The following is a 23224-nucleotide window of genomic DNA, read 5'->3' on the forward strand; positions in this document are numbered from 1 at the left end:
TGGTAAGTGCTGTAAAAGGTACAGGTACAAGGTTAAATATATGAATATGTTGTTAAATTATTTCCTTCATTAATTAAATGCTAGTTAAATGGAGTGTTTGCCTCCCAGAGGCAGCAGCAGGCGTTTTCTACTGCCTGCTGCTGAATGCCATCACTGTTAAATGTGCCAAGCAGGAACGAACCATTTCATGCATGTCAGGGAGGTGTTCAGTGCAAATATGGATATGTGCTTTTTGGTCTGGGAGTAGCATTACATTTTTCCTGCTAAAACAATTTTAAAAACACTATATGATTAATTTTGCTATTGAAAGGCCCCAATTTTTTTTCTATTTCTACAAGATAAAAAAGATAAAATATTTTTGTGGGAGGGTCCAACAATGACTTTCACTGGGTAAGAACTTTTTGAAAAGTACTTTTTTTGCAGTTTTGTGTTTGTTTGTGTATGAAAATATGAACTATAAGTTTATGTGGTTATATTGAGCTACTCTCGCTTGTTTGCTAAAGCTATCTTCAGTTATTTCTAAGCTAGCATTATGTGCAACACAAGTGCTTTTTAGTTCAGTTCACCTAGAATATGCAGATGGCTATTTTCTGGTCGTTTTGCGGAAGTTGTTTGAGGGTAGGATGCCTCAATTGTTTTTTTTTTATTATTATTTTCTCTGGCACACAGGACTGTCAACGTTAACGTTAGCGCACGCGATTAACCTGAACATTTTAAGGCTTTAATATTACACAATGCAGAGCCTCTCTTCCGCGGAGGGTTATCTAGTTCACAGCACCGCATTGAAAATTGAAACTCTTCAACTCACCGCATCTAGTTTACTAGCCCGCAATTTCACCTGCAGGAATTACACCGGTCTTCCCTGGCTAGATGAGGACAATAGAGTGCCGCCTCATCACAGGAAATGAATGTAGAGGAACATTTCTAAACCAACGTTTAAAACAAACTGTCTTTCTATAGAGCTTTGGAACTTGACGTCACTGCTCTAGGCGTAGGGATATAAGCGCCATCTTGTATGGCCATAAACATAACTGAGAAAACGACTGTCTCACAGATATTTAGAATTTTTGAATCTAAGTTACTTAAAATAATTAGCAATGGTTCGAACTTGCTGCGTTATTGGATGTAATGTCCGATCACACAACCGAAACGGTAAAAAGATGGAAAACAGACTTTCGTTTCACTATTTTCTTGCCTGTAAACAACACGAGGAGGCTAAGCTATCGGAGCTAACGAAAAGGAGACGAATGTCCTGGGTATCAGCGGTGACACGTCCTGATATTACGTTCTCCAACATTCCAAGATATTGTAGTACTTGTATGTTTCTGCTTATGCCAGCACTATTTTCCATGCTTGCTAGGTCGATCTGAGTTTAGGTGCGTTACTGTGCATTTATCTCGTTAACGGAACTGTGCATGCAGTGGGTGTGTGTTCCAGGGGAATGTTTTGGTGGTGGGACTGTTTTTCTGTTGGATGCTCGCTGACTCTGATGTGGACCTATGAAGTTTGTCTGCATCGGCGTTAGAGCACCTAAAACCTCCCAGCTGTACTCCTGTTCGGTTATCTTCATTAAAGAAGGATTAACATTATTCATTATAACATTATAACCCCCGCGACCCGACCTCGGATAAGCGGAAGAAGATGGATGGATGGATGGATGGATGGATGGATAACATTATTCGCTCCTGGAGTGGTTATTATCCTGCACCTTTACAATCCATCCGCGGGCCCGTTAACAATATCTACAAGTTTGCTCCAGACATGTCCATTCTGGTGAGTGTTTAAATTCGCTTTGTGGGTGTTGTGTCATAATGTTTTGCTATGATTTTGTCCGGGTTTACTCATGTTCGGTTACGTTGATGTTAAATGTCACTTACGTGACCTTTAAGTTGGTCAACCTTGTTTAGGGCGGGCTTATATTTTTTATGTAGCATAGTCCAAGTTTTGTCAGTGGACATCGAGGTTATTCCATTATTGCGAAGTAAACTATTTTACTTTTGTTATAAAATTTACAGCATTAATACTGATATGTGGCCTGATATGTCCTCTTCGAGGCAAACCGAAGTATGAAATGGATCAGCTCGATCCAGACTGAATCTGGGTCACTGCGAGGTAAATGCCACATCGGACCGAAATTCACGTAAATTAAAGAGGCAATACAGCAAAACCATGGAGGATCAACAAATGGGGGAGCAAGTTACGAAGACTGTTTTCATTATTTACCCCAGAAGAGGTAAATAACGAAAACACAGTAGCGGAGGCTGTAGAAGAGGAGCAAGTTGGAGAGGCTGAGGAGGAAACCCCAGGAGAGAAGCTCAGCAAGGCTGCACACTCTGAAGAGGAACATGAACCATTTGTGTTGAAATATGTGTTCAGTTAGAAGTGGCTGTTTTCTGTCATTTTATAATTTAATGTGGTAAACATTCATGAAACATTTGATTCAAGCACTTAAAGTTGCATGTAAACAGGTGATGAAATTAATCAAATTTCAAGTAAAAATGTGATATCTAAAATGTTTCAAGTCCATCCATCCATCTTCTTCTGCTTATCTGGGGTCGGGTCGCAGGGGTAGCAGCTTCAGAAGGGAGGCCCAGACTTCCCTCTCCCCAGCCACTTCTTCCAGCTCCTCCGGGGGAATCCCGAGGTGTTCCCAGGCCAGCCGAGAGACATAGTCCCTCCAGAGTGTCCTTGGTCTTCCCCGGGGCCTCCTCCCGGTGGGACGTGCCCAGAACACCTCACCAGGGAGGTGTCCAGGAGGCATCCTGACCAGGTGCCCTAGCCACCTCAACTGGCTCCTCTCGATGTGAAGGAGCAGCGGCTCTACTCTGAGTCCCTCCCGGATGACTGAGCTTCTCACCCTATCTCTAAGGGAGAGCCCAGACACCCTACGGAGAAAACCCATTTCGGCTGCTTGTATCCGCGATCCCGTTCTTTCGGTCATGACCCAAAGCTCATGACCATAGATGAGAGTGGGAACGTGGATCGACCGGTAAATCGAGAGCTTCGCCTTTTGGCTCAGCTCTCTCTTCACCACGACGGACCGGTACAGCGCCTGCTTGACGGCAGACGCTGCGCCGATCCGCCTGTCAATCTCCCGCTCCCTTCTTCCCCCGTTCGTGAACAAGATCCCGAGATACTTGAACTCCTCCATTTGGGGCAGGACACCCCCCTGACCCGGAGAAGGCACTCTACCCTTTTCCGGCTCAAGACGGGCAATCACCCAGGGCGGCAGCTTGTGGGGGATGGCAAGACCTATCTCTCACTGCATCTCCCATCCTTCTGTCCATAGACTTATGGATGGAAGACATAGTGAGAAATTGCCATCTTACTGTATCTGCCAGCCTTATGTGTACAGATAGAGGTACAGAAAGTGTCTCTGTCTGCAAACATATTATATGGATAAAGACAGAGGAATGTATCTGTCTATGGAAATGTCTCTCTGTACCTGAGTATTAAGTTAAAATTAAAACTAGTATCACTGAACATTATTTTTCAGGAAACAGCATCAAGGGCACAAGCGGGTCCAGCAGCACCTTTTGCCACCTAGAGTATTTTTTTCATAGATGAGAACTATAAGAACTGTTTCAGTAATGCCTTTACAAAACATATTTGGTAGTTCACAGGCATATAGGCTAAAAATGTAATATGTACTTAAAGAAACAAAAGGGTAGTTTGGAACAATCTCTCATCTGTTCCTAGGGATTCATTGGCCTACAACCCAGAAAGCGGAACAAAAGCTGCAAAAGAAAAAGTGATGTCAAAACCAACAGGATGACTTATGCAAAACACTAGGACAACAGTGAACCCATGTGTGTCTAAAATAGCACAGTAATTATATAACATGGTTACTGTGATTTCATCACATTTTTATCATAATAAAATTACAGTAATCCTGTAGTAGAATTACAAAAAGTTGTCATTTTACAGTAGTTCATGAAACTGCATACTATGCTAGCTTTTAAAAGTTTAAATGTGAACTTGCAACTTAATTTGCCAAACCCTCAAAAAGGTTTTATCTAATTGAAAAGAAACATACATAAATATTTTTAAATCGCTTTAGTTTATTGTCAATGTAAATCTGACAAACGAATATAAATCTGGCAAAACAAAATATAGTATTTTGCAACAGCAATATTTGCTTGTTACACAGAAGTAAAAGTATTGCAACAAAGTGAAAAATACTCTGATCTAAAAACATAACTGTTACATTTACCCTCATGGTAATATTACATTGAATAAAATGAATTAAATAATCTTTACTAAAACAAAAGTGCCCAAACGTCAAAGTTTCCAAGCAAACTGCATGTCAGAGTCATAAAAACAATGTTTTACCATCTTTTCATGTAAAACTTGCAGTCAAAATTCTAAATATCTGTCATTTTCTTAATTTGAAGGAAGGAAGGGACCCAGCAATGTCTAATATTGAAGTTACATGTTTTTCAAAACTTTATTGGAACCTCAACAGTACATCTTAAACATTTGGGCAAGTTTAAGACTTGGTGAACAGCCAAACAAAACCAACATGGATGGATTCTGAGTTGGTCTGAGTCCTGAACTTCTCCAGAAATCATCAAAAGGTTGCTGACACTGAATCATTAACAAAAAAACCTGCTGATTTTTCTGCAGGTTTCTTTATCTTTTATTCTGGAAGATAAAGAAAAACATGTTTTAATACATGAAAGAAACAGCACATTAAACTCCATTTATGTCAGTTAAAGACAGACAGGATGAAAAGGAAAGATTTAGTGGACAGACACTCCTTCCTTCATTATAGCTGTCCTGTCTGTCTATTAGAAATGTACAGGACAGATACAGAGAGACAGGCAGAGAAAAGACAGACAGGGAGAGAGACCTACGTATGCAACATTTATATGCAACATCAACATATCTATAAAACACTAAGACCATAGACATCTACCAAAGACACATAGCAAAGACATAGACCAACAACATCTACACATGACTTCTGCTTATTTTTGAAACAAATGGAACCCCATAAAAAAGTACTTACCCGGTGAAAGTCATGGACCTTACCAGAGGGGCCGCTTTTCATTGGCTGATGCCCATTCTACGTGGTCACGTGCGTGGCCGTCTCACAAACACACTCGTCCCGTTAGCTAAGTACAGCATAATGGCAGAACTGATACAACTTCTACACCTTGAAGCCTGTCTGCTACACAGTCTTATGTTAGCTAAACAGATCAATATGCAATGTGTACTGTATCTGACATACACTAAAGATTTTATTTTAGCAGAAAAGGCTTTGGACTAAACTGTTACTCGTGTTAGCCACTCTAGTACCAAATACAGCTAGTCAATCAACCATCGCTGTGTTCAGGGAAACGTTGATTAATAATCGAGAAATAAATATCAAGCCTGGAAACTTGATATCGTAACGGACTGAATGTTATGTTTTTAACGTAATCTTTGCTCGTCTTGCGGGCGCAGGCGGTTGCCACGGTAACAGGTGTGCTTAAACTACAAAGGGAGAGAGAGTAAAAAGGCAGGAGTGGTTTTGAGTTGATCACCTGTTCGGGTTATTTTACCTTTGTTTACCTTTGCTGTGGCGCGTTACAGCCGCTGTAGTTTCTAAACGTTGGACTAATTACCTCGATCGTTTGTGAGTATGTCATTCACAACAAACATCAAATAGAACAAATATATTTCATAAAATTTTAACAAAGAAATGGCTTTGTTTGTTAATTATGTGAAATTAAATTAATTATATCCCAACTTCAGAGGATTTGCCTTTACCTTTACAGAGCTCTTTGGTTCCTCCGATCAGTCTGTAGCTTCTCATATTGAGGTCATCAAACCAAATTTCAGATCTACCATAACTGACTGACACCTGCTGGCCTCAGGTTTGCAACCAGCTTGTGATTGAGAAACCAGTAACCTCCTCCCAGATGATGACATGAACTTGTTAGTTCCTCTATCCATTGTAGTAGCTGATATATTGTGAAAATCCGGTAGAAATGATGCACTAATCGAGTCATGTTTACATAGAAACAATGCCCCGAGAGGCTGTGTTTGTGAGACTTGCAACGGTGGGTCGGTTGTGGGCGGAGCTTGGTAAGGTCTATTGTTGGCCCCGCCCTCTAGCCTGTGAACGTTCGCCTCCAGTTGGTAAAAATCCCACAGTGCAACTGTATGTTAAAAATTTACAGTACAGCAGTAAATATCTGCACGTGATCCAGCGGTCCAATCACGTCCCATATACTTTGCATATGCATTCCAGATCACAGTAAAGAGCTGTATTTTCAAAATCCAGCCACCTTACTGTATTTTCATGCTGTAGTTTTTACAGCCATTTGTTACAGTGTAGTTAAAGCCCAGTGGACCGTCCCCAGGATACATATAAGAATCTGACTGTAGCAGCAGTTTTCTTGTGAATCTCTTATGAAACTGTGGGCTTTGCCTCAGAATCTCTTGAAGGACACAGTTTTCCCTGATGCTTGTCTGCCTTTTCCTGCTCTGCTTTTCCTTCCACTCAACATTGCACTAGGACATAGGACTGTGTGAACAACCAGCTTCTTTGGAAACAATTTTCTTACTTGAATTAAAAATAAATGATAAATTATTTTTGAAGCACCAGCGTCTGATCCCTAAGGAAAGATCTCAGAGAAAAACCCAAAGAAAAGATGTACATGATATCATAAGCCATGTAAATCCAAAAAGAATCAGTTTGGTCCGTTGAGTCAGATAATGTTTATATGAGGTCACTACTTTCATAGTCACATCTCATGCTCATTTCTGCACAGAGTTCTTATACAGCATTTCATGCTTCTTATCACCAGGCAGATAGCACATTTGGAATTCCATGACCTCAGCACTCTGGGAGTCTAGACTGTGTAAAAGAAAATAAATTCTGCTCACTCTGCACTTTGATTCTCTATTTGTATATTTATTGGTGCAGCTGCAGCTGTGGGGTGAAAATGCTTATTAAAATGGTTTTGCTATCAATGTGTTAATTCAGCGCTTCCTAATTCCGGTCCTCAGGCCCCCCTGCTCTGCATGTTTTAGATGTGCCTCTATTCCAGAGCAGCTGATTCAAATGATTGCATGACCATCAAATGCTACAGAAACCTGTTGATCACCCATATATTCAATCCAGGTGTGTAACAGAAGGGAAACACCTAAAACATGCAGGGCAGGGAGGCCTGAGGACCGGAATTGGGAAACATTGTGTTAATTGATGGTAACATTTACCTGCTTATGTCAAATCGTTTTCTAAGACTTTACTGAAAGAAGGGAAAACCTGCGGACCTCTCTGTGTTCTTGCTTCTTGTATGTCTGATAGCTTTCTTCCATCTTTCCCCTGTGTATGGACTACAGGTTGGTGAAGGATGCCCCCTGGGATGAAGTTCCTTTGGCACACTCGCTGGTTGGATTTGCCACGGCCTACGACTTCCTGTATGAGTACTTGAACAAAGGCCAACAGGATCGCTTCCTTCAGGTGATAGGCAATGCATCTCGCTTGATGTACGAGAAGTCCTATGTACGTGGCTGGGGGTTCCAGTACCTGCACAATCATCAGCCCACAAACTGTGTGGCTCTGCTCACCGGAAGCCTGGTCTACATGACCCAAGGTGGGTGCCCACCCTGTGGGGTTCCCTGCCTTTTTCTAGTCACCCCACAGCATCTTCCTGAGATCAAGTCACAGGTTTATGTTTCAGCCCACAACTGACCTTCTTAGGTGTTTCAACCAGTCCTTGGTCAGTTTACTAGTGTGTTTTGGGTCATTGTTATGCCACAAGGTCCAGTTTTGCTTCAGCTTAAGTTTTATTTTTCACATGTTCTCATGTTTTCCTCAAGCTCAAGTATTAAAGAATACTATAATATCACAATTATGGACAGGTCCCTAACCATCACGTTTCCACCTCCATGCTTCTAACAGCTGGTATCAGGTTCTTTCTTCTGGAATAGTGAGTTTATTTTATGCCAAAGGCATCCTCTGGACCTCAAAACATACAGGAATTAATCAAAACAAGGGAAAGGTTTAAAGGAAGAACAAAAAAATTAAATAAAATTATCCTCCAATGTTCTTCTTTTGGATAGAAAAATAAAAGTCTTCTTTGGAGTCTTTTTACAATAACACAAAAACTTTTTTTTTCTTAGAGTAGAATATGCTTTAATAAGCAAGGGTAAATTGCTTATTTGTTGAGAAACTACACCCATCCAAAGTGCTAGCACTTTGGTCTGCTCTTGGTGTGATGGGTGCACTTTGGATAATGCTAATATTTAGATATTAGTGTTAGTAAGCATTAATATAACCCTTCTTTTATATAACATTTATAACACTTGTAAAATTACAAGTACCGTATTTTTCAGACGATAAGCTGCTACTTTTTTTCTCATGCTTTGAACCATGCGGCGCCTGGTGCGGCTTTTCTCTGGATTTTTCTTCAACTGCCACAGGGCTCTTTAGCAGGAAGTGAGTCATTGGAAGTCAAAATTGGAAGTCAAAAGAAAAAAGCGCAAATTTTTATTTAGAACAAGCACATGCTAGCAGCAGGCACAGAGGAGAAATGTTTTCAAACTCATACCACCTCATCATGGAAACAGCACGAAGAAGTTCATGTGATGTAGCTTTTAAGTTGAGGGCTATCAATCTGGCAGTACAGGAGGGAAATAGAGCTGCTGCACGTAAGCTCGGTGTGAACGAATCCATGGTTTGGCGTTGGAGATGGAGGGCTGCGTCCTTAATATCAGATTTACGAAGGACGCAGCCTTGTAGAAATCCGAGAGCGGCAAAGATACCAGCTGCTTATAGCCCAGTGCATCTTACATATGTACATTCCCAGCTTTTTAAAAAAATGTTTAGGTGCGGCTTATAGTAAGGTGCACTCTATAGCCTGGAAAATACAGTAAATTAAATATGATCTAAATACAGAATAAATTAAAGGTCCACGAAGTAGCTTTCAAAATAAAAGTGTCACAAAATAAAACACCATTATGAAATAAACAATAAAATAATTACATAAATAAATCTTGAAAATAAACAAAGCAGTGATTGACAAAATAAGCTCCCCATTAAAAATATTTACATTTAACTTGCTTTTATTTTATGGTGACATGTATTTATTTACTGGAGTATTTGTTCATTAGTTATCAATAACAGTATTTATTTATTTTGAATGAAACAGTTCCATTTTTTCATGTTTCTGTTTGGAACCTTGGTGCACATTTTCTCTAAAAGTTAAACTGTGCCATCTGTTTCTGATTGAACAGATTTTCATATCAACAGTAAAAGGAGCCTTCTTTAATATTAGTGTTTTAGGGTTTTTGAGGACTTTTTTTGCACCTGGTGGTCTGCTCTTGGTGTGAACTCACTTAGGTAGGCAGACTTGCAAACTTACTGACAGCAACAGATTTTAAATTGTTTTTTAATCTGATATACCAATATAGTTTTTATCAGAAGGTGCAGACAGCTCTTTGGATTTAACTGTGCTGTTCACTCTCACTTCAGCAGTCAGGAGCACACAGAGTCTGCGGCTTAAATAGTTGAGTCTGAGTAAGAAAATATACATTTGTGTGCGGTTTTAGCCACTTTGAAGTGGGAATAAATGTGGAGGTGCTTTGATTTAACATCACCAGGAATTTCACTTTTTGTTACATTTAGCAGAAAATTTTAAAAGTATTTTATTCCGCTTATAGTGTTTATTTATAATACTTGAATTTAGGATTTCTGAAAACTAATATAAGAACTAATTTACTGTTCAAATAATTGTGAAAACCTAGAGGGTCTAATGTTTTTTACATGACTGAAGCTGTTGGATAAAGTATTTTTTTCAGGCGCTGTAGAGGTTCCTGATCCTTAGATCCTTCAGTCATAAAATCAAGAAAATTATGAACAACCCTGAAAAGCCTCTTAATGAGGCCAGATATTCATGAGAATGTCTTAGGAAAACAAAGTGTTTTAAGTCAGAGACTTCTTCAAATTCACTGTAATAAAGATTGCTGCAAAAGGTCTTTCCTGCCAACAATAACTCTATGAAGAATTTGAATTAATATGAATTACAACATTTAATTTTCCTCATGGATCAATAAAGTACTTTTAAAATGAACTGAATTTAAGCCACCCCGTTGCTATGGTTATGCATAATAAAGTAGCAAAGTATGAAAAATATTGCCAAAAGTCAGTCAAGTTAAACAGAATCCAAAACAAGAAGATGGAGTTCAACAGTTATCCAAGAGTTAAACAGTTATCCAAAAAAAAGTACATTTTCCATTATTTAATCTTAATTCAAATACAGAGCTACTCTGAAATGTATGTACTGTTTTAACATTGCTGTGTAGTGACAGGGTACTGCAGTGTATTCCCTGTATGAGCAATAATGCTGTGTTAGTATCAATGTGCTATTTGTGTGTGCCCTATTTGTGTGTGTCCAAGCTATATTTCGTGTTTGGGGGTAAATACCTGCTCTGTCCTGGCCAGCGGTCCCCAAGTCAAACACTGGTCAGGAAAAATCCATGGGGAAGACCAGCCTATTTGGGTGGGTGTCTGCTCAATCCCACCAACTTCTCTGGAATCCTGAATGAGCTGTGGTCAGAGTGTTTGTGGGCTGACTTGTTCTTACAGTAAACGGTGTGCGACAAAGGCAGCATACATAGTGCAGAGCAGCACACAGAGGGAGGCCTAATATAGCCTCAGCTGGATGATTGGAAATATGTGAAAGAGGAACACTTTCTGTTTTATTCAAGATCATAAACTCCTTCAGGTTTTTTAAAGCTGAATCTTTCCTCTTTCCTCACCTACAACAACTCCCATTGCTAATTTGAAGAGGCAAACCGCTAAACCAATCATTATTGTACTAAAGTATTTTTAAGGTCATTTAAAATCTGGAGTAGATATTAATTATTCATATAAGAATAAGAGCTGATGTCACACTGGGTGTGAGAAAGGGGATGTAGGAAGAGAAAGAAAAATCTATCTATGAGTGATATAAGAGACATATTAGTGACAGTAATAAGATTATGGAAAAGATGGATGGGGAGAAATTGGATTTAGCAGTAATATCAAGGGCTTCCACCTTGTTGTGCATGACATCTCTGTACACACCTTTTGTTGTTTGTTCTCACTTTGTCTGAAAGCCTAAAATGTTGTAGTTAGTTTTAAAAGAGACGTTTTCTCTCTTTGTCACATGATGGCCTAGGTTCCTAAGGACTTACAAAAGATCTGTGACATGCTTTGGTTAAAATACAGCTGGATTACAGTAACTAAGTATGTTTAGATGACCTTCTTTAATTTAAAACAACTCAGATTGAAAATGTTCATGACAGCAGGATGGAATGTTAAGTTTACAGATATTAACCGTTTACAATTTCACATGGTTAAGTTTAGTTCAGTTTGGTTTAGCTGAAGAATGCCTGTGTTTCTATGTGAAGTTTCAGCTGTTTAAATCCACCAAATCAGCTACGACTCTTTAGTCCACTTTAATTCCATTAAGAACCCTGTAAGCTGAAAGGTGTGTGTTTCAGTGTTATCTGGTCTCGTGTTCCACTGAATCAGCAAAGGCTATGTGGTAAATTGGTAAATTCAGCCTATCAGTCAATCAAGCAATCAAATTTTACTTGTACAGAACCTTTAGGCAACAAGGCATTTCAAAGTGTTTTACATCATAAAAACACAAAAATACACGGGCGTGCCGTGGTGGCGTAGCGGTTAGCGCGACCCGTATTTGGAGGCCTTGAGTCCTCGACGCGGCCGTCACGGGTTCGACTCCCGGACCCGACGACATTTGCCACATGTCTTCCCCCCTCTCCTTCCCTGTTTCCTGTCAGCCTACTGTCATATAAGGGACACTAGAGCCCACAAAAAGACCCCCTGGAGGGGTAAAAAAAAACAACACAAAAATACACAGTCAACAACATTACATTTTGCGCATCAGATTATTGATTAATATTTCATGATTAGGTTTCAAAACCAACTCTAAAGAGCTGGGTTTTCAGTCTAGATTTAAATAAACTCTTTAAATCTAAGTTTCAGCTGTTTGCAGTTTTGTGGAAGTTTGTTCCAGATTTTGTGGTGCGTAGAAGCTGAATGCTGCTTCTCCATGTTTGATTCTAGTTCTGTGAATGCAAAGCAGACCAGAACCAGAAGATCTGAGAGGTCTGGAAGGTTGATACAACAGCACCAGATTTTTAATGTATTGTGATGCTAAGCCTTTCAGTGATTTAAAAACTAACAACAGTATTTTAAGGTCTATTCTCTGAGCTACAGGGAGCCAGTGTAGTGACTTTAAAACTGTTGTGATGTGCTCTAACTTCCTGGTTTTAGTGAGAATGCAAGCAGCAGGGTTCTGGATCAGCTGCAGCTGGAGGATTGATTTTTAAGACAAACCTGTGAAGACACTGTTGCAGTAATCAATGTGACTAAATAAACGCATGGATGAGTTTCTCTAGATCTTGCTGAGATATTAGTCCTGTAATCCTAGAAATATTCTTCAGGTGATAGAACGTTGACTTTGTAACTGTCTTTATGTGACTTTGAAGGTTCAGGTCAGAGTCCATCACTACTCCCAGGCCTGATCACTAGTTTTTAGTTGTAATAACTAAAGCTGTGCGTTGACTCTAGATCGTCTCTCTTTAGGTCCGAAGATAAATAACTTCAGTTTTGTTTCTGTTCAGCTGAAGAAAGTTTTGGCACATCCACACATTTATCTGTTCTAAGCAGCTGGTCAGTGATTGGATAGGTTCTGAGTCACCTGGTGACATCCTAATGTAGAGCTGTGTATCATCCGCGTAGCTAATCTTATTTCTTGTTATAACCTGAGCTAATGGGAAAATGTAGATATTGAATAAGAGAGGTCTTATTGAGCCTTGGGGTTCTCCACATGTGACTTCTGTCTGCTTCAATGAGAAGTTTCCTACAGTTCCCTTTGTTCTATAAACAAAGAAATCCCTGTTCTTTATGTAAGATTCGAACCAGTTGAGTAATGGACCAGAGAGTTCAACCCAACTCTTCAGTCAATTCAGTAATTTGTCATGATCAACAGTGTCAAAAACAGAACCAGCACGGTGGTTCTTCCACAGTCCATGTTTATATGAATATCATTTAACACTTTGACTAGGGCAGTCTCCATATTGTGGTGAGACTGGAAACCAGACTGGAAGGAGTCAAAGTGGTTGGTTATAGTTAGGAAGCTATTTAACTGTTTAAACGCAGCTTTTTCAGTAATTTTGCTGATTAATGGCAGGTTGGAGATCGGCCTGTAATTCTGCACTTGTGATTTGTCCAGATTGTTCTTTTTTATCAGTGGTTTGATGGATGCTGTTTTTAAAGCCTGGGGGAAAACACCTGATGTAAAGGATGAGTTTACTATTTGAATCAGATCATTTGCAATGATAGGCAGGACTATTGTCATCCAACCATGTTTCTGTCAGGAACACAAGATCAATAGTATGCTGGGTGACAGAGTCATTAATTAGTAAAGCTTTTGGTGTTAACTATCGAAATATTCGATAGTCCTCTCCTTGGGCTGCCACATTATCGTGGTGGAGGGGTTTGAGTGCCCCAATGATCCTAGGAGCTATACTGTCTGGAGCTTCATGCCCCTGGTAAGGTCACCCAAGGCAGACAGGTCCTAGGTAAGGGACCAGACAAAGCACAGCCTGAAGACCCCAATGATGATTAAAAATATTGGATTTGGCGTTCCCTCGCCCGGACGCGGGTCACCGGGGCCCCACTCTGGAGCCAGGCCTGGAGGGGGGGCACGATGGCGAGCATCTGGTGGCCAGGCTCTTTCCCATGGAACCCGGCCCATGGAGCCCGAGGGAGGGGATGATCCGATCGTCGGTTGCAGAAGCTGGCTGGTACGTGGACGTGGAATGTCACCTCTTTGGTGGGGAAGGAGCCGGAGCTAGTGTGTGAGGTTGAGAGGTTCCGGCTAGAAATAGTCGGTCTCGCCTCGATGCATGGCTCTGGCTGTGGAACCAGTCTCCTTGAGAGGGGCTGGACACTTCCACTCTGGAGTTGCCCATGGTGAGAGGCGTCGGGCAGGAGTGGGCATACTTGTTGCCCCTCATCTCGGCACCTGTACGTTGGGTTAACGAGAGGGTAGCCTCCCTCTGCCTACGGGTGGGGGGACAGGTGCTGACTGTCGTTTTTTGCTTACGGGCCGACTTAATCAGGCGTCCTTCGGTCGATTGTTCTGTGGCCACATTGTTGTTCCTGTTGATGAAATGAAATAAATATGCAGAGAATAGCTTTATCCAATGTTTATTAAGATGTCGTCCGTCAGGTCTGAAAAGGTGGAAATGTTCAGAGAAGATCCTGTGGTTATCATTCGGTAAATCATGACACTTTTAGTACAAAGTTGACATTATTCAGAATGTCTTTGACATTAATCTAGACAAAAATGTCTTTGTTATGACAACATGTCATTAACCTAGATAAAATTGTCTTCGTTATGACAACTTGACATTAACCAAGAAGTTATGGTCTGACATAAATTTGTTATAAAAGTATTACTGATTAAACTTTAAAAATTATGTAGCTTTATGTGGTAATATTACATTGCTCTGCCATTTTGTTTAGTCTTAAATTTCTTAATTAATTGATCCCAAAGTTTTACAACAAGACTTATACACTTTGCATTTGAAACATAGGGCTCTTTGCACCTCAGCTTCCGCGTTCGGGGAAAAGCGGCTCAATCTTTTCCGATCTATTGAAAAAGGCACTTTACACTGGGTGTTTGCAGGGCTTGTCCAAGGTAACAATTAATGATGTACATCAATCTGAATCCCCGACTAGTAAGCTGGAGAAAGGTTTTAACATGTTCGCCTCTTATACACAGATACGAAGGTGAGTTTTACTTTCTTTAAACTTTGTGGCTAACATTAGCTTTAGCTTATGCTAGACATTTGTCTTGTAAAAATGTGCTATTTAAGTATCTAAACATTTTTCATCCATTCTAACGGACAATGTTTTTACCTTGTGTTCAAGTACATTACGGGCGTTTATTGTCGTTAGTGTCAGAGACCAAGTAATGGGGATTTTACGGTTCAGGCTTTTTGCTTCTGAAGCACAACGAGCCCATAGCTTTACAGTAGAGCAGCTCTGGTGTCGGAGTTCTAGTTCAGCTGACTGTTCAGGTTCAGACATGTTGCTTTTAGAAAAATATGGCCGTGTTCCTTAAGGTCTCTGTGTTACTTCGCTTTATTAGTTTTGCATGCTTCTTGTGAAGCAGGACGGTGTTTACAGGCAGATCAGTTGCTCGGCTGTCTGGCTCTTGTCTGTTCTCTCGTTCCCATAAACTCTTTCAGGCTGAGTACAGAAGTGATTACATGGAAATAATACAGGAAGCTCCTTTACCTTCTTCTTTAGGCTGAAGAAGTTGATCCGGAGTGAAGTGAAGGCTGTAAATTTTGCTGTGCGGCGTTAGCTTTAACTGGTAGCCACGAATATTCACAAGCCACCGTCTTCTTAATTCAGGACAGCTTGGAAATCCATGAAAACTTAAAAGCCCATTATATTAGGAAGGCAGCAATGTTCATAGTATTGTTTTATTTGCTTCTGAAATAAGACTTTGTTGAGTTATCAAAGCGGAAAAAAAGAGCCGCATTTGCGCATGCGGTTGTGACTTCAGAGCGCCAGGTGCAAAGAGCCCATTTAAGGCTGTTTTAAGAAGTGCAATACACCACCTCTACCAGTGAGTGGCAGCAGTGCATGAAAAGGTGTGCAGTGTGTTGGTGAAGAAGAAATCTTCCATCTTGTGGAGGACCTCCCTGCAGCAAACAGAAAGGGGCAGGGACAGACCACTGTCAGTCTCATACCTTATTTGAAAATGGGACCATTGCACTCCGGAATGAAGGGGGCGCTATTTCCTATATTATCCGCTGTCTCCCGTTTTTATTTTCTTTTGAAATCTGTGATATATTTTCACCTTAAGGAACGATTTTCACTCTCAGCATGTATTTTAACTTCTCTCTTTTATTTACTTCAGCGCAGCTCAGTTTTTAACAAATCCTGTAGCTTTTGGTGTACTTCTAAATCTGCTCTTTAGTCGCATCTTTTCGGGCCTGCTACTGCGTCTACTGGCGTGGGGGTGGTAACACAACTAATCTAATTACGTTACTAAATTAGAATACCCCAGTCTTTATTATTTACTATTAATTTTTGCATTTCTGGGACTGTAAAAGATAAATTATCTTATAAAACACCATATTTTTTCATTTCCTTAAGGATGTAGAGCTAATTAGATGACATAAACAATACTTTTATACATTCTAAATAATATCTATATATCTCCATAAATAGTAGGAGGAGCAAAAGAAATAAGGAGACACGAAAAACATCATGATCAACTATAATAAAATTACTGTTTGCAATGTAAATATAAGAAATTTAATTGAGCAAAAGTCAGTAACAAACAAATGAATTAGGTACAGAAGAATAACAACCCAGGTTGTTACAACCAGGGTTGTTAAACAGACACTAGCAAAAATTCACATTTTTGTTTTTATGGTGCCATGTATATTATTCTGAGAGACTTTTTGTTGGTAGAGTCTTATATATAGGAAAATAAGATGACAATATTTAGTCTATCAACATGGAAATTTTCCTTCAACTCTAAAACGATAAAACATATTCATTGAATCACATTATCAACAATTTGTAAATAGAGCAAAACACTTAGAACGCTATAGGTAAATGTTATCATTTAGTTTGGTTAAGAATAATTATTGCATTGACAATAAATGATATCTAATAGATGTTCTTAGTTGCCAGAGGAACACAGTAACACCTTCATGAGCTCAGAGGTTCAAACTGACAAAAAACAAGGATGGATGCTCTCTGCTAAAATATTCCTTGCCGTCTTCCCTGTTTTTTCAGCAAACCGTTGAGACAGAGCTGTTTTTGGTTTCACCACTATTTACCTGCTGTTATACCTGCCATTCAAAGTATTCTTAAAAGATTGTCTGTTAGTCTGCAGCTCATGTGACCAAATCAACTGAGGAGATGAAAAGTTAAAACTTGAGTTAAAATGTTTTAACTTGAGTTAAAATTCAAGTTAGAATGTTAAGTTTTAATATTTTAACTCAACAAGCTCTACCTAACTAGAGGTTGTACACAATCTCAAGTTGGGTAACCCCATGATCACTAGATCTTCTTGAAAAATAGAGTCTCTGAGAACAGTCCTTAAAGATGCAGTGTTTTCAGCAAAGTTGAGCTGACTGTCCAGGAATGACACAAGGAGTTTATTTGTTTTTGTTCTTTTTTTAAGTGACCACAATGAATTGAGTCTCACTCACTATGAGAATGTCCAGAAGATGAGAATGTCCTTTTTATGAATTACCAAGTTTGAATTCATGAAAAGGCTTTCACCATAATTTCACAAGAGCAGCTATAATTTCTAAGCATTTCCGGACACCTTCAAAGAGCTGTTTCCAGGAAATTAAGACAAGAAAAAGATCTCCCTGTTTTCAGAGCATTACAGGCAGTCTATAAAGAGAAGATGGCTTACACAATCAAAGCAAAAAATGTTAGGGCTGTTGAAAGAACCTATTTTCTTAAGTTAAAGAATAAGTAATTCTGTTTTAGGTTTTCAATCAGTATTTCAGAGTTACAATATACTGACCAGAAGTTAAATCCTCTGTTTGAAGAACAAGTTATCTTTTGTTTTATTCCAATGTACAAAGGGATTATACAGCTATGATGGTAATTATAAATAGTCCAGTGTGTTCCACTTCACTTGAGGTAAGACTTAATATCAGTGACTTTGTTAGCATAGCATTTGACACTTTAATAACACCGAATGACATCTTTATAATTGTTGCTACTAGTTTCACTTTATTTGAGGTAAGAGTTAATATTAATGACACTGTAATGACACTTAATGGCATCTTCATAACTGTTGCTACTTATTTCACTTTACTTGAGGTAAGAGATAATATTAATGACACTGTTGAACAGTGTCATTATAGTAACTGGTGCTACTTGTTTCACTTTACTTGATGTAAAAGAAATTGTTAATGACTCTGTAATAAAATCATTTGACAGTGTTGTTGCGCAACACCCCCCCCTCCTTTCTGTCTCTACTCTCTCACTCTCGTACTTCCTCTTCTGAGAGGGGAGATGTGCTACCAGCTCTCCTTCTAACGGGTTAATTGAGTTTTCTAAATCTGCTGGGATTTACCCTGTCCAGAACTGAAGTAAACTCTGTTTAAGCTGGTTTCGAGAAACGATTCACCTGATTTTTGACGGCCAACATCCAGGTGTCCCACCCTTCTTCCCCCTGTGAATTAGCCAGACTGAGCAGCCTACAGCCAACTAGTTTCACAGAGCACACCTGTTAACGGTCGCTCGTTCTCTATTTTACAACTTGCATTTGTTATTGAACCAGGTAGGTTTTAGTGACTCGGGCGAGTCCCAAGGATGATGTTTTACATTTGGGCTACCAGCAACCTAAAAACATTTTCCACTTTTTCCTCTCCAGAATCAAACATCACAGCTATTTTACAACCATCAAAGAACTTTAAGGTGACTCATTAACTGAATGTCCACAACATCTTTTAGATTTTCTTTATGCTAAATATTTTATTAGTAAGGCATTTTTGCAAGGGTCAGTACAGCTTAATTCAGTAGCAGAAATAATCAAATAAGTAAAATCAATCATCTAGTCTATCTTTCCCTACTGCTGACACTGAGAACTAAAAAAGGGAACCTTTGAGAGAGACGGACGGAGTTTGACGTTTCGAACCCCAGACCTGGCCTGATGATGAAGAAGGTGTTGCAGCAGGAGGAAGATGTTGATCGGCGAAGGCAGGGATCTCTGTAGGTCTGATGAGCTTCTTCTCCGCATGGATGGTGAGGTCACACAGGACTTGGTGCTGGCAGGAAAAAAGGCACCAGTTCTTCTTTGTCTTTGCCTTTGTCTTCATCTTTGTCTTTGGGGTCTGAACCCAGCCGATGAGAGAAGTGCAATTCGAAGCCACAGGTTGTGGGCCAGACGGGTTGGTCCCCATGGCAAGGCAGTCTTCGGCTCCGTGGCCCCGGCTCTTCTTCAGCTGCAGAGTTCTTTGTCCATCTCTTGGCTCGAAGCTGCCCGGAGGATCCAACCAAAGGTTCCTCTTTTGCACCCACCTTTTATAGGGTTTATCCACCCTTTTGGTGCGTTTTCATTGGCTGTCTGCTTAGACAGATGATCTCATATCCATCACTGTCTTACAGACATTTCCTGATGTCTGTGCTAATGTCTCAGGGTTGCTCAACCTCCTATGTCCATTGCCTGCACGACCTTTTCTCTAAATAAGGCGTTGATCATCTCTGCTCTCCTGTTAGTTCCCCTTTTTCCCTTCCTTTCACCTTTCACCTACCATCTACCTCCAACATATCAGTGATGTTTAATTGCAGTTACACCTTTTACACCATTTCAAGTTCAATGTCAAAATCACATTTATCACATTTATTTTCTTTAGCTTATCTGATTTATCATTCATTTATAATTTTATAACTTATTAATTACTCTTATTATAATCTTAATGTGAGTTATTACAGATGTTTTCTAAAATGAAACCAAGAATAATACATGATTCTAATTATTTAATACTAAAGTTACAGTTACTTGTTTTTCTTGTAAGTGTTCCCACAAATGTAAGTGTAAGTATTATTACAAGTAAACCAATATTAATATAAGTATTTTACTTTGAATCTTATCCAATTACTCAAAATGTTTAGATTTCATTCTTTAAAACTTTACCTTTTAAATAAGGAATAGTCTCAGCTATTTTTATAAATCTGCAGGCTGGAAACTTACTTCCTCTTTTTCCAGGAAACCTGCTTTTCCTGTTTAATGACTCTCTCTGTCTGAATATGATTTATTATGATTAGATAGAAAAAAGTAGAATTAAAGCAAAGTTTGCATGAGACAAAAACAACACACACAACCAGATTTATTTTATTGACACCTAAGTCTACTGCTGGGCCTTGATGTCACTTGAGTGATTCATTTTAAAGATAACTTTATTTATTATTACTGTTAAACTTAAATCTCCAGCATGGGGAAGTGGGATGAGCTCGGATTTTCTTGACAACAGTGTAACAAAGCTTAATGAAATCTTTATTGTTGGTCCTACTTGTATCGCTTTATTTCAGGTAGGGAAAACATTAATTACTGTTTTGTTAAAGCTTTTGACAGTGTAATAACACTTAATTATATTATTATGACATATGATGATTCTTTTTTAATGTCAAGTTGTCATAACAAAGACAATTTTCTCTAGGTTAATGACAAGTTGTCATAACAAAGGCGTTTTTGTCTAGGTTAATGTCAAGTTGTCATAACAAAGACATTTTGAATAATATAAACTTTGTATTAAAAGTGTCATGATTTACCGAATCACACTTTATGACAGCAGTTAAATATTCATGAAGACTTACTCATTTTCATGACAGATATTATGTTTATGACAGTGCCATGTCAGTCTTATTCACACCCCGTCAAATAAAGTGTTCCTGAAAAATCTTCAGTTTTAGTTTCCAAAAGTGTTCAGAAAAACAACAAAGTATTTTTTCAGAATCTGAAAAAAGACCATTAGCTCCCATATGCACAACTAGAGTTTCAATATTCGGCTGATCTGTGGATAGAGAAAGTATTTTCCCTGTAATAGCAGAAACAGTGTATTTGAGAAAGGACATGACTCTGGTGTTCTTGGCATTGCAGAAACAGCTGATTCCATTTACTGTCTCATCTCCGACAATAAGTACTTTTGGTATATTTGTGGTTTGCTTAGTGTTCGCTTTGGTGGGTGAATGTGCTTCATACATCGTGGCTGATGTCTGAAGATGAGGTTTCCCTCACAGGTTCTTGTTGAAGTGCAGCAAATCTGTTTTTCAGTGGGATTCCCACGGAGTTGGAGTGTGTTATTGCTCGGGCTGGTCGTTTTGTCCTGTGAAACAGGGCCGGTGGAATAGTTTCTCCTCGTTTGGAGACAGATGTTTAAGTTGGATGTGGGTTTCTGCTCAAAGCTGACTATGCTGATTCATCCAGGTGAGGGGTTATCACCGCTGGCCCTTTCATCAGATCCACGGTGTGTTTCGATTTAGCTCCCAGAAGTTTCCAGGGTGGGCTGCGTGGTGCAGGGTATGCAGACTCTTTATTGTTTATAGGAAGAGTTGTTTCATTGCCATAAACATTGTTTAATGTAACCTTCACTTCCAATAGCCTTTGAATCTGCCTTTCTACTATTATGCATGTGCTATTTTCCCAGATTTTCTTAAATGGTCAATACAAATGATGGTCAGTATAATTTTCAAGTCATGAACTATTACAGTATAAATCAAATTTTACTGAACTAAGCTCCCCATGAGAACAGTATTTTTTTCAACAATAAAAAACTCAAAATGCACTGTTCCAAATTATTATGCACAGCAGATTTTCTAAACATTTTATGGATTATAAAGAACTGCAAATTGTCATTCTTTGAATGTGCAGCATTAAGTGGTCACATGTGCTAAAATCAAAAGCTATTTCAATCAAAAACATTTTAACAGGCCAAGTTACATGTTAACATAGGACCCCTTTTTTGATATCACAGCACAATTCTTGCATCCATTGAACTTGTGAGTTTGTGGATAGTTTCTGCTTGAATTTCTTTGCACGATGTCAGAATACCTTCCCAGAGCTGCTGTTTTGACATGAACTGCATTCCACCCTCAGATCTTCTGCTTGAGGAAACTAAAAAGGTTCTCAATAGGGTTGAGGTCAGAAGAGGATGGTGACCACACTACGAGTTTCTCCTCTTTTATGCCCATAGCAGCCAATGACACAGTGGTATTCTTTGCAGCATGAGATGGTGCATTGTCATAAGTTATAAGTTACAGATTTGGCTATGGTTCAATGAAAAACTAGATCAAATTACAGCTCTTAGGTTTCTGTTTAAAGCCATCACCTGTTTTTGGCCCCCTCTGGATGTTGGGAAATCTTTCCCACAGATGTTGTCCAGGAAAAGGTTAAAATCTTTACTTTGGAGTTAATCTATAGGTTGATTCCATAAGATATGAAGGTTGAGAAAGAGCCTAAAGGTTAAAACAAATGTGATTATTAGACTTAAAATTTATGAAACACTAACTTAATTTTGGAACAAACTAGTTAACTAGTAGTTAAAATTGCACAGTTACAGCTGGCAGAAAAATGTAACATGAGTAGCATGCAGTGGAGAGAGAATGTTCCTCAGAATACAGATCTCTGAGAAGCTCACCTGGTCAAAGATGTGCATTGCAACAGAGACTTCATTTTTGACAAAACATGGCTGCCTACTAGTAGCCCCTGCCCCAGCCAGGAACCTAACCCTAGCAGCCCCCCTAGCAGCCCCTCTGTCTCCCCTCACCCCCACACTAAATATCTCTAAAACACAGAAAAATTACAGAGATGACAGTGTAGCTCGGTTTCACCCTTATAGCTGAAGCAGAACTGTGGTTAGGAGTAAAGGTTGGCTTAGAATGCTAGTTGCTTAATAAAAATAAAAATCTGATCTGATTGAAGAACTGTCACTATAACTACCGTTGAAACTCAGACATCCTGTTGTAATGCGTTCTAGGTTACCTTCAGGAAGCCTACCTGTGGACAAAGCAAGTTCTGTCCATCATGGAGAAGTCTATGGTCCTTCTGCAGGACGTGACAGATGGTTCACTTTATGAGGGTGTGGCCTATGGGACCTACACCACCCGTTCCCTATTCCAGTACATGTTTCTGGTGCAGCGCCACTTTGCCATCGGCCACTTCAGCCATCCTTGGCTACTGAAGCACTTTGCCTTCCTCTACAGGACCATCCTACCAGGTAACTGGGTGAAAATCTGAAATAATTTAGAATTTAATCTATTTCGTAATGATGCATCTTGAGAAAAGTTTTCATGCTTCTACAATTTCATTGAAGATTTCATGTAATAGACCAACAAAACGTAGGGTATAGTTATATATATATTTTTGGTAACAGAAATATGTGGATGTATCTCTTTTCAGTGCTGTAACAACTCATTTGTGGCATTTCTCCACCAGCATTCACATGCACACATTAACATTTTGCTCAATCTTCTTTACAAAACAGTTCATTGGGATTGGTTGGAGAAGCTCTAAATATCTTGCCAAAGATTCTGAATTGGATTTACAGTATGTCTGAACTTTGGTTGAGCCATTTTAGCATATGAATATCATTTGATCTAAGCCATTCCTAGAAGACTAAAACATCTAACTGTTGTCAGTATTACAGGAGCACCACAGGG

The 23224-nt window shown here is 39.3% G+C and overlaps 1 protein-coding gene across 6 annotated transcripts in view; it reads left to right on the top strand.

Annotated features, from left to right (window-relative positions):
* The window catches only part of dse (dermatan sulfate epimerase), a 77263-nt gene that overhangs the window by 17205 nt on the left and 36834 nt on the right, over nucleotides 1-23224 (top strand). For 5 of the 6 annotated variants that reach the window (XM_028040078.1, XM_028040072.1, XM_028040074.1 and 2 more), the window contains 2 exons: nucleotides 7336-7589; nucleotides 22543-22782. In XM_028040078.1, the coding sequence (XP_027895879.1) occupies nucleotides 7336-7589; nucleotides 22543-22782 (494 nt within the window). Of the gene's footprint in view, nucleotides 1-1688; nucleotides 1774-7335; nucleotides 7590-22542; nucleotides 22783-23224 lie in introns of those variants that run through there. The other variant, XM_028040073.1, reaches the window with a different exon arrangement.

The sequence above is a fragment of the Xiphophorus couchianus genome, chromosome 15 (genome assembly GCF_001444195.1).
Source record: "Xiphophorus couchianus chromosome 15, X_couchianus-1.0, whole genome shotgun sequence".
NCBI classification, from domain to species: domain Eukaryota; kingdom Metazoa; phylum Chordata; class Actinopteri; order Cyprinodontiformes; family Poeciliidae; genus Xiphophorus; species Xiphophorus couchianus.